This window comes from Bos mutus, chromosome 11 (assembly GCF_027580195.1).
Source record: "Bos mutus isolate GX-2022 chromosome 11, NWIPB_WYAK_1.1, whole genome shotgun sequence".
Lineage (NCBI taxonomy): Eukaryota > Metazoa > Chordata > Mammalia > Artiodactyla > Bovidae > Bos > Bos mutus.
The window spans coordinates 13,064,570-13,077,397 of record NC_091627.1 but is presented as its reverse complement, the minus strand read 5'-3'; the positions used below and the strand labels follow the sequence as shown (position 1 = coordinate 13,077,397).

At 39.7% G+C, this 12,828-nt stretch overlaps 1 protein-coding gene across 1 annotated transcript; it reads left to right on the top strand.

The window, feature by feature from the left end:
- Positions 1-4,427: 4,427 nt before the first annotated feature.
- Positions 4,428-5,454, top strand: LOC102286591 (olfactory receptor 1L4). Its single transcript, XM_005903073.2, has one exon. It carries the CDS (start codon positions 4,519-4,521, stop codon positions 5,452-5,454), a length of 936 nt encoding a protein of 311 aa, XP_005903135.1. The 5' UTR covers positions 4,428-4,518.
- Positions 5,455-12,828: the final 7,374 nt, after the last annotated feature.

The following is a 12,828-nucleotide window of genomic DNA, read 5'->3' as shown; positions in this document are numbered from 1 at the left end:
TGTGAGCCAGTGAATTATGGCTAATTCGGCTGTTTCGGCCACTGGTTGGCTGGATTTTAAACCATAAAACTTGGACATCTTTACAAAAGGAACATTGTGGCTACAAGCCTGAGCTTTAATGGAATATAAGTCCACACAAAAAAGTTGAAAGTAACCAAAACTGAAGTCATCTACCTTCAGTTTAATCTGTGGATTTGTTCAAATACTAAAGATCCTCAGGTCCAGAATTCCAGCATCATTTATTCTTTTAAAATAAATTTTTAAGAACTTGGTCCATTGTATCAGTACCTCACAATCAAAGTTGGCAGATGATGGATGAGTGATTCAAGCAGCGTGCCCTTTGAAGGTGAAATCCATTTGAATGGAGCTGAAATGAACGTGAATATGCTGACTATATCCTGGAAGCATTTTTATACCATCTTGAAATTTCAACAAACTGGCTTTTGCCAGTTTATCCAGCTGTCTTTCAAGAATAAAAGTTGGGGTTTTCAAAAAAAAAAAAAAGACCCAGTGAAAAACACAGGGGAAGAATCCAGAGTCAAATGAATACATTGCCCAAGAGTGAGTCTCAGATTAGGAGTATCTACTAAAATTTTCTGTGCTCATATTCTCCAACTTTGCATTCCATCTCTTAGAATGTATTCTGTATCATACAAACTCTCTCATGAGTGCAAAATATTTATATAAAAAACATCTATTGTAACACTGTCTATGGAGGAGAAAAAGTATTATGAATAATATGAGCCCATTTCTGAGTATGTGTGTATAGATAACTGTGTGTATAAAGTAACTGGAAAATATGCACATATCTCTAGCTCTCTGGGAAGTGGAATTTTAGGGAACATTCATCTTTAATTATAAAATTAATAAAAGAAACATGTGTCCCTTATTTTTTAATGTGAGCACATAATGTAAGGTGAAACATGGAAGGAACTCCACATTTCATCCCTTCATTCTCACTTCAGGAGGCAACTACAATACATACCCACACACACCACAACAAACACAACATATAAAGGAGATACCTTTCTTTACAAAAATAAGATTACTCTGTCTCCAGTGTTCTGCAACTTGCTTTTGTCACTTAACAAATTATCACAGACAGCAGTGTAACAGTGATAACACAGCTTAGCAATGAATAGCTCCTGCCAACTGCCATTGGACTGCCTGAATTCACATTTCAGCTCTACCACTTACTAACTGTGGGACCTGGTAAGTTAATTGACTTTGCTAAACTATATTTTAATCTGTAAAGTAGGAATAATGGTACATATCTCTCAAGATTTGGAGACATTAAAATGATAAGAGTCAAAGTACCTAGCATGTAGCATATATTGAGTGTTGACTAACATCAGTCATCTACATTCTTTAGAGACTGTGTGATAGTAAGTAATGCAAATTCATTATAATTATTACAATAATTCAACTATCTATGAATATTTAGGTTGGGTTATCATTGTCTTTTGTTTGTTTTATCATACTGTTTTATCTGGTATTATAAGCAATATTACAATAAAAAATATGTGTACATATCCTTGTGCTACACATATGACTATTTTAAAAGGATAGCTTCCTACAAGTGTAATCATTGGATAATGAGATGCAGGTTTTCAAATCTGATGGAGACTACCAAAAGGTTTATACTGATAATTGTCTCACCATCAGGTATGTGGAGGTCTTTTTCCCTTTGGATATTGTTCAAACAATTTTATGGATATTCTGATAAATGATAATTGTACTTAAGTCTAATTTCTATTTATGATTACCAATAAGGTTGAACACCTTACATGTTTTCTTTGGTAAATGTGTTGTAGATATTTCCTTTGAATCAATAGTTTATATTTTAGCCATTCTTGTGGTCTCTTTGGGGGTAATGTTCATATTTTTGAGTATGGTATTTTGTCATTCTTTTTTCTTGCCTGAAATGGCATCCCCATCCTGAGACCATAAAAATGTGCTCCTTTATTTTTTCCTAATTTATATATTTTATGTTTTTGATTTTTAATGTTTAGATAATTAATTCATATGGGTTTGTGCAGGTGAGAGAGAAATCCAGCATCATTTTTACCAAATGTTTAGCCAGTTATCATAAATGTCACTTGATAGTCCGTCCTTTCTCCATTACTACGAAATGAATCCTTATTATATATTAAGTTCCATATAGATCTAGATCTACGTATATGTACAAATACAGGTATACAAACTTCTTTATTGGTCCATTGACTTTTTGCCGCTATATATACCATTACCTTTTTGTTTTTCATTTCTATGTCCTTTGATTTTCAGGTAAGAAAATTCACTGTCATTATCCTAATATTTTCAAAATTATCTCATCTTTTCTTAGCCATTTACACATCTAGATGACTTTTAGAATGACCTTCTCAATTCCATGAAAAACTCCCTTTCATATTGGGATTGGTATATATACACTATTGATACTGTGTATAAAATAGATAACTAATGAGAGCATACTGGATAGCACAGGGAAGTCTACTCAATGCTTATGGTGACCTAAATGGGAAGGAAATCCAAAAAAAAAGGAAATAAATGTATATAGACAGCTGATTCACTTTGCTGTACAGCAGACGTTAACACAACATTGTACAGCAACTATACTCCAATAAAAATTAATTTTAAAAGATAAAAAATATAAATCCTCTTGGGGTGTTGTTATAGGTGCATTGAATCATTAATTTGAAATTTTTTCAGATTTATTGAGATATAATTAGCATGTAATATTGCATAAATTTAAGGTGTACAATGTGATGTTTAATACACTGATATAGGGCAAAATGATTGCCACACTGGGGTTAATTAACACCTTGATCAACTCACACAATTACCTTTTTGTATGTGTGTGTGGTGGGAAGATCTAAGATCTACTCTCTTAAGAAGAATAATGGTCACCAGGGATGGGAGTTGGAAGAATGGGGAAAATATTGTTAAAGAGTACAAAATTTGCAATCATTGCTAGAACAATAAGTGCAGGAGATCTAAAACACAGCCTAACAATTACAGACAACAATACTAAGCTATGCATGTACCTCAAAAGTAGCTAAGAGACTAGATCTTAATTATATCCACCACACAAAAAGAAATGATAATTGTGTGTGGTGATAGAGGTGTTAGCTAATGATATGCTGGTAAACAATTTTTAAAAAAGATTAAAGGAGCTAGATTATAATCTGAAAAAAATGTATCAAATCAACAAATTGTACACCTTAATTTACATGTTATATGTCAATTTTATCTCAGTTTGAGCAATGTAGCTGAATAGTATTAGCCAGAGGCCATCTGTGCCTTCTCTTCCATGATATTGGTGGGGATGGGATTCATATTCAAAGTTTTATATTCCTGCAGTAATTGAATGTTTAGTATGAGAACTTCAAAATTTTCAATTGGAAACAAATATTTATTTAAAGGAATAAACTCAGTGACATAGGCTAATCTTGGGGTAGAACAGTTGACTCTTGAATAATACAAAAATAAAGGACATTGACCCTTCCTGCAGTCAAAAATGCACATATAACTACACAGCATCCCATATCCATGGGTTCTACTTTCAAGGATTCAACCAACCAATAGATCATGTGGTACTGTACTACATATTTATTGAAAAATCTACGTATAAGTGGATCTGCACAATTCAAGCCCATGTTGTTCAGTGGTCAACTATAATCCTATTTTGAATGGCATCCCTGACCCTTAGTGCAGGAGACCCAGGTTCGATCCCTGGATTGAGAAGATCTCCCAGAGGAGGAAATGGCAACCCACTCCAGTATACTTGCCTGGAGAATTCCATGGACAGAGGATCCTGGTGGGCTACAGTCCATGGGGTCTCAAACAGTCGAACACGACTGAGTAACTAACACATCTGAAAGAAAAACTTAGATTTTAAGTGTCCAGATCATTGTAACCAAACAGAAGTGCTTAAATAGATATTAAGCAGGCTTTTCTCTGAGGACACAACATTCTCAACTGAGCTCTGTGGAAAATGGGGAGCACTGATTAAATCTGATTCACACTTCTGTCCTACCCCCACTACCACCACCCCCACCTCTGCATATATGAGTAGGAAAGGATCTGAACGAGAGGACATCCAGGATGGGAGCCTCTTGTATGAAAGCATCCTGATTCAGATTAGGACCCAGCAGTTTCTTCCCCTATTTTACAAGAAGAAAGGGAGGGGCATTAGGGAGTTGGTCAGGAAAGAACCTAGGAAGAATCTTTAAAAAGGGAACTGAGAACTCAGACAGATTAGGCTATATAGAACTCCCTAGAAACACATGGGAAATTTTTAGTTCTCGTTTATGAAGCAGCTTAAAATTATTTAACTTCCCCCGCATTGAGTTATAACTCCTTGTTTCCATAGTTTCTTGAAGAAAATAATCTAACAAAATGTGGTAGACTTCTTTTATTTTTTTTTCAATAGGCTGGAGATTAGGAAAGAAGCCATCCTCAGATTGCCCTTCGCATCTCTCCCACACCACCTTCAAACTCTGACCAGGGGTCAAGGACATGGAGCTGAAGAATGACAGCAGCAGCACTGAGGACTTTATCCTCCTGGGCATCTCTTCCAACCCCCAGATGCAGAAACCCCTCTTTGCTGTCTTCTTCGTCCTGTACCTGGTCACCCTGGTGGGGAATGGACTCATCATCCTGGCCATCCACTCTGACTCCCGGCTCCACACCCCTATGTACTTTTTCCTCAGCAACCTGTCCTTCATGGATATCTGCTTCACAACAGTCATTGTCCCCAAAATGCTGGTGAACTTACTCTCAGAGACAAAGTCTATCTCCTATGTGGGGTGCCTGGTCCAGATGTACTTCTTCATGGCTTTTGCAAATACTGACAGCTACCTGCTGGCCTCGATGGCCATTGACCGGCTGGTAGCCATCTGCAACCCCTTCCATTATGATGTGGTCATGAGCCCACGGCGTTGCCTCCTCCTCTTGCTGGGTTCATGCACCATCTCTCACCTGCACTCCATGCTGCGTGTGCTACTCATGTCCCGCCTGTCTTTCTGTGCCTCCCATGTCATCAAGCACTTCTTTTGTGATACCCAGCCTGTGCTCAAGCTCTCCTGCTCTGACACTTCATCCAGCCAGATTGTGGTGATGACCGAGACCCTGGCTGTCATCGCCACCCCTTTCCTGTGCATTCTCTTCTCCTACCTGAGAATCATCATCACGGTGCTCAAAATCCCCTCTGCTTCTGGGAAGTGGAAGGCCTTCTCCACCTGTGGCTCCCACCTCACTGTGGTGGTCTTCTTCTATGGGAGTGTCATCTATGTGTATTTTAGGCCACTGTCCATGTACTCAGTGGTGAAGGACCGGGTAGCCACAGTTATGTACACAATAGTGACACCCATGTTGAATCCTTTCATCTACAGCTTGAGGAACAAAGATATGAAGAGGGGTCTGAGGAAATTAAGAGACAGAATTCACTCATAGAAAAACATGAAGAGTGATTGTCATCATTGGGAGATGACCTAAGAAATGATCAGGTTATCCTTCCTGTGTATCCATTTTTCACATGGTACCCAAAGAGGTGCTGTTGAATCACAGTAAGATCACTGATCTGAAAGTCAGATCATTCAGCCTCTATCAATGACCTTGAACAAGTATACGTTCAATCCCTGACCAAGTATTGCAAGAAATCCAGATATAGGAAAACAGTTTCTGCCACCCATATGGTGGAATAATAAAACTACCCCAAAAGAACTCTTTCATGTGCTTCACACTGGCTGCTGCTGCTGCTGCTAAGTCGCTTCAGTCGTGTCCGGCTCTGTGCAACCCCATAGACGGCAGCCCACCAGGCTCCCCAGTCCCTGGGATTCCCCAGGCAAGAGTATGGGAGTGGGTTTCCATTTCCTTTTCCAATGCATGAAAGTGAAAAGTGAAAGTGAAGTCTCTCAGTCATGTCTGACTCTTAGCGACCTCATGGACTGCAGCCTACCAGGCTCCTCGGTCCATGGGATTTTCCAAACAAGAGTACTGGAGTGGGTTGCCATTGCCTTCTCCAGTGCTCAAGAAATCATGAAGTCCTGTTATTTTAAAAATGTGAAATAACATGGGTTTGATAGAAAATAGGGAAAGATTTCTTGGAATAATGACCTAAGATTGTCCTTAAAAATAATTTGAATTTTGAAAAGAAGATTCAATAGACAAGGAGATGAGCAGAGTATTTCAAAGAATGGGAACAATTTTTCTCAGTATATAAAAATAGACCCTAAGGATTAAAGATCTAAATGTAAGACCTGATCCATAAAACTTCTAAAGCAAAACATAGAACAGCCTTTGACATAAATTGTAGTGATATATTTTTTCAGATCTTTCTCCTAAGACAAAATAAATAAAGGCAAAAATGTTTTAATGGAAAAGTTATGACCAACCTAGATAGCATATTGAAAAGCAGAGACATTACTTTGCCAACAAAGGTCCGTCTAGTCAAGGCTATGGTTTTTCCAGTGGTCATGTATGGATGTGAGAGTTGGACTGTGAAGAAAGCTGAGTGCCAAAGAACTGATGCTTTTGAACTGTAGTGTTGGAGAAGACTCTTGATAGTCCTTTGGACTGCAAGGATATCCAACCAGTCCATTCTAAAGGAGATCAGTCCTGGATGTTCTTTGGAAGGACTGATGCTAAAGCTGAAACTCCAGTACTTTGGCCAACTCATGCGAAGAGTTGACTCATTGGAAAAGACTCTGATGCTGGGAGGGATTGGGGGCAGGAGGAGAAGGGGACGACAGAGGATGAGCTGGCTGGATGGCATCACCGACTTGATGGACAGGAGTTTGAGTGAACTCCGGGAGTTGGTGATGGACAGGGAGGCCTGGTGTGCTGTGATTCATGGGGTTGCAAAGAGTTGGACATGACTGAGCGACTGAACTGAACTGAAGTAAACTTAAAAACTTTTGCACAGCAAAAGAAACCATTGACAAAATGAAAAGATAACCTACTAAATAGGAGGAAATGCTTAGTTGTTATCCAAAATATATAAACATCTCATACAACTCAACATCAAAAAACAACAGTACAATTAAAAAATGGGCATAAAACCTGAACTGACATTTTTCCAAAGATATACAGATGGCCAACAGGAATTTGAAAAGATACTCAACATCTCTAATCATCAGAGATTACAAATCAAAACCACAATGAGATATCCCCTCATACCTGTCAACAGGGTGATCGTCAAAGTCTACAACTAAGGAATGTTATCAAGGCTGTAGAGAAAAGGGATCCCAAGTACACTCTCGGTGGGAATGTAAATTTGTGCAGCCACTGTGGAAAACAGCATGGAATTTCCTCAAAAAAATAAAAATAGAAATACCATGCATGTGTACTAAGTCACTTCAGTTGTTTCAGACTCTGTGTGACCCTATGAACTGTAGCCTGCCAGGATGCTCTGTCCATGGGATTCTCCAGACAAGAATACTGGAGTGGGTTGCCATGCCCTCCTCCAGGGGATCTTCCAGACCCAGGGATCAGACCCATGTCTCCTGCGTCTCCTGCACTGCAGGCAGATTCTTTACCACTGAGCCACCGCGAAAGCCCAGAAATAACATATAATGCAGTAATTCTACTCTTAGGAATAGATCAAAAAAGTAAGAACACTAATTTGAAAAGATGCATGCACCCCCAATGTTCACAGCACACTATTCATAATAGCCATGATAGAAGAAAAAGCTAAGCATTCCTAAAAAGATGAATGGATAAAGAAGATGTGATACACACACACACACACACACACACACACACACACACACACACTCCCAGGTGGCTCGATGGTAAAGAATCTGCCTTCCCATGCAGGAGATGTAAGAAACACAGGTTCAATTCCTGGGTCAGGAAGATTCCCTGGGGTTCCCTGGAATAGGAAATGGAAACCCACTCCAATATTCTTGCCTGAAAAATTCCATGGACAGAGGAGCCTGGTGGTCTACAGTCCATGGGGACTCAAGAGTTCAACATGACTGAGTGACTGAACACACACACAAACATACCTGCATACACAATGGAATACTACTCAGCCATACAAAAGAATAAAAACACTGCCATTTGCAACACTGTGGATGGACCTATACGATGGACCTTAAATAAGCCAAGCAAAGAAACAAATATTCTGTTATCACTTCTGTGTGGAATCTAAACATAAAATGAATGAATATTTTAATAAGAACAGAAACAGACTCAAAGATATAGAAAACAAACTAGTGGTTACCAGTGAACTAAGCCAAGTGGGGAGGCGCAATATAGTGGAAGAGACTCAAGAGATATAAACTACAATGTACAAAAAAAAAAAAAGAATATATTGTACATCACAGGGAACTATAGCCATTATTTTTATACAGTAAACTCAGTATAATTTGCAAAAATATTGCAAATTATGAATCACTATGTTGAACACCTGAGACTAAAATAATAGAATAAATCAACTATACTTTAATTAAAAAAAAAAAAATAGTGGAAACTAGCCAAGTAGGTAAAAGCAATAAACCCTGGGATGTACTTGAGAGGCCGAGAAAAGCACTGTAGAGCTTGTTCAATTTGAGAGCAGGGAGACTAGGATGAGAACACAGAGGTTGCCACTAAGCAGTCAGTCACTCCAGCTGCCCCCAGCCATGCACCCCAAGGAAACTCAGGATGAAAAAATACAGGGTACTGGCCCCAGATAGCTGAGTGCATAGCAAAGGAATGACTTCCTAGAGTCCAGACTTTGCATCTTCCAATCTGGTCCCACTTCATGGCAAATAGATGGGGAAACAATGGAAACCATGACAGACTATTTTCTTGGGCTCCGAAATCACTGCAGATGGTGACTGCAGCCATGAAATTAAAAGATGCTCACTCCTTGGAAGAAAAGCTATAACCAACTAGACAGCATATTAAAAATCAGAGACATTACTTTGCTGATAAAGGTCCATCTAGTCAAAGCTATCATTTTTCCAGTAGTCATGTGTGGATGTGAGAGTTGGACTATAAAGAAAGCTGAGCGCCAAAGAATTGATGTTTTTGAACTGTGGTGTTGAAGAAGACTCTTGAGAGTCCCTTGGACTACAAGGAGATCCAACCAGTCCATCCTAAAGGAAATCAGTCCTGAATATTCATTGGAAGGACTGATGCTGAAGCTGAAACTCCAGTACTTTGGCCACCTGATGGGAAGAACTGACTCATTGGAAAAGACCCCGATGCTGGGAAAGATTAAGATAGGAGGAGAAAGGGACAACAGAGGATGAGATGGTTGGATGGTACCACCGAGTCAAAGGACATGAGTTTGAGTACGCTCCGGGGGTTGGTGATGGACAGGGAAGCCTGGTGTGCTACAGTCCATGGGGTCGCAAAGAGTTGGATGAGACTGAGCTACTGAACTGAACTGATACACAGAAAAGTGAGAGTCTGAGAGGCTGTGTTCCAGGCTGAAGTCCTCATTTTGGTCTGCCAAATAAAATATAATTCTCAACTTTTAGGTTGTGCTTTTTTTTTCTGTCAACATCAGGTAGCAAAATTAATTTTTGGCATTTCCTGTGTACAGTAAGTCACATCTCTGTTCAGTTCAGTCATGTCTAGCTGCCCATAAAAAGATATATTTAGATAGGTGAAATAAACATCCAGGCAATGGAATATTATTCAGCATTAGAAAGAAATGAGCTGCTAAGCCATGAAACACATATGGGGGAGCTTGCAAGTATGTACTAACTGAAAGAAGCCAATCTGAAAAGGCTACATTCTATATGATTCCAACACTGTATTCCAGAAAAATCAAATCTACAGAGACAGTAAAAAGATCAGTAGTTGCCAAGAGCTGAGGGAAAGAAAGGATTAAATGGAACACAGGAATTTTAAGGCAATAAAACTACTCTGGATGATACTATGATGATGGATACATGTCATTATATTTTTAACACTCATCGAAGGTACAACATCAAGAAAGAAGCCTAATGTAAACTATGGACTTTGGGTGATGATGTGTCTATGTAGGTTAATCAGTTATACCAAATGTACTCTGGTGGGGAAGGGTAATTGTGGCAGAAGCTTTGTCTATATAAGGAGAAGGAAATGGCAACCTACTCCAGTATTCTTGCCTGGGAAATCCAACGGATAGAGAAGCCTGGAAGGCTACAGTCCATGAGGTCAAAAAGAGTCGGTCATGACAGAGTGACTAGACAACAACAAATATACATAAGGACAGGTATGACGGGGACTTCTCTATACTTTCTGATCAACTTTTCCATGATTCTATAAATGCTCTGAAGGATAAAATCTATTTAAAGGAAAAAAATTGAAAGAAGAGAAAACAAAATGCATATCTAAAAGTTGTGATTGCTATATCACTTATACTTGAGAAGAGTGTGGATTAAAGAAGTTAAATAACTTTCCCCAGTTCACTCATGTAGTGATTGCTGGAAGTGAAATTCAAAAATAAGTAGTCTGGCTTAAGATCTTGAAGTAATAAAGTGTTTAAGAAAGACAAACAAAAATCAATCAAAAATGAGTCTCAAAAAGGTAAACTCTGGTGGTCCAGTGGTTAAGACTCTGCACTTCCACTCAGGGGGCGTGAGTTCAATACCTGGTCAGGTAAACTAAGACCCCTCATGCCACAGAGCACAGTCAGAAAAAAAAAAAAAAAAAAGATTAACTCCTACAAAAGTTCCCACACCTTGTAAGAGACAGAGCCAGTATTCAAATCCATTCAGTCTGACTCCAGAGCGTGTACCTTAAACTCTTTTCTGTAACACTAACCTACACCTAGATACAGTCATCCCTGCAGACATAGAAGTTCAGAGATGTCAGAGGCCATCACTTCTCCTTCCACCCAACATGCTGACGTGCACAAGAGCACAGGTGTGTACAGAAAGCACATAGAGTGTACCAGCACACACCTGTAAACATAGCACACATACACATACGTGAACACACCTCCACCCCTAGGCTCCATGGCCCTACTTCCCTTCCCAGGTGTAGAGGCTACACCTCTGGAGCCCAGATTCCCCAGTCTCCTGGGCACAGAGCTCAGTGAGGGCATCAGGACTGTTCTCTCCTGGGAAGGCTGCAGAAATGATTCCCAGGGCTCTGGCTTGCAGAGGTAGGTCGGGGGGAACACCCCTGGGTTCCTTTCTATCAACAGTTCTCATTGCAGGTAGAGAAGAATAAGCACACTTCTGAAGTTAGATCTCACTGCAACCTGCCTCCCTTCTCAGAGATTCAGAGCCCGATCATAACCCCCTGGCAGGACCCCAGGCCTGATTAGGACCCTAAAGCTCCTCTGTCGAGTCCACAGGTAGGCAAGCTGAGGGGTCTCTGGGAATAGAGCCTGAGGTTTAACATCTTCATGTGACCTTTTCCTAATCCTCTCTTCTCTCCTTCATTTCAAAAGCCAGGAACCAAGGCCTCTGCTCTACTTTTTCATCTCTCCAGTTTTCATTATGTATTACACATCGGTGAAGAATCTACTCTGTGTGAAGCACTGGCCCTTGCCTTAAAGGGCTCAAAATGATGTCGGGGGAACAAGTGAACAAAAATCTTAGGATAATGCAGAGTTTAGGAGCACACACTCTGAATTTGGCTTCGACTATCACCTAGCTATATGGCCTCCAACAGGTCCCTCTGCCTCACTTTCATTATCTGTAAAATGAGGTGCTATAAAGACTAAATTTCTTAATATATGTGAAGTTCTTAGAGCAGTGTCTGGCATATTTTTTAAACACGATGGAATTGTTAGCTATTTTATGACCGTGACAGAGAATGTACGTGAGAAGGGCTGCAATGGGGGTATTAAAGTGGAGACATCCCGGTGAGGCATGGCCAGCTCACTGGAGGAACACCAGAGATCTGTTTTCAGAAGTCCCACTTGAAGCACCTTTGATGGATCAGTATGTTGAGTGAGAGGAAAGACAATTGTACACAAAAAGGATTCCAGCGGGAATATTTGAAAAGTTCACTTCCCTTGGCATCTAGAATTGAACAGCTGGGAAGGACTAGGTAAAGTTTTAATCTTCTATGGGAGCGAAAACTAGGCAGAAAGAAGGGGAGTAAACACCTTTTAAGGAGGGATAGAAAGTGAAAGTGAAGTCACTCAGTCGTGTATGACTCTTTGTGACCCCATGGACTCTAGCCTATCAGGCTCCTCCGTCCATGGGATTTTTCCAGGCAAGAGTGCTGGAGTGGCTTGCCATTTCCTTCTCAAGGGATCTTCCTGACCCAGGAATCGAACCAGGGTTTCCCGCATTGCAGGCAGATGCTTTACCATCTGAGCCACCAGGGAAGCACAAGGGGATAAGGAGAGATAGTGTGATTTAAAAGGCTTGGAAACGTTCCCAGGGCTTCCTGGTCCTTCCCAGTTACTACCGGATGAAAGCCCCATCATTAAAAATTTCATTTTTGTAGGTTATTGTAGGAACTGTAAAATTAAACACCTATAGAAAGAATTACCAAACTTTTACCAAAATATATCTTTAATTTTGTAAGTAACACAAAATGTTTTATTGCTAATCAAAATCACTTTCCTTTACAAAGTCCTATACCACATAAAAAATGTCTTAGCATATATTATTTAAGTAATTGGAAGGTAGTCAAATAATTTGTGTAATTAATCATAAACTTAAAAGTGAAGATAATCTAATCAAATTGCTATAATGTTGCTTTTGAAAAAAAATGAAAAGTGCTTCAATTTTCACTCTTAAATTGGCTGTGAATCAAAAACCCACACTTCTTAATTATCACAAAGACTTGTAAGGCAGCATCCCAGCTCCACCTTCTGTGGGTCATGTTAAACCAACAGCATGAGAAAGAGAGGCTAAATATCTGGAAGTGGGCACAGGCAGT

Bases quoted from the DNA above. Each gene is read 5' to 3' on its own strand.
- LOC102286591 (XM_005903073.2), top strand. From the start codon at position 4,519: ATGGAGCTGAAGAATGACAGCAGCAGCACTGAGGACTTTATCCTCCTG.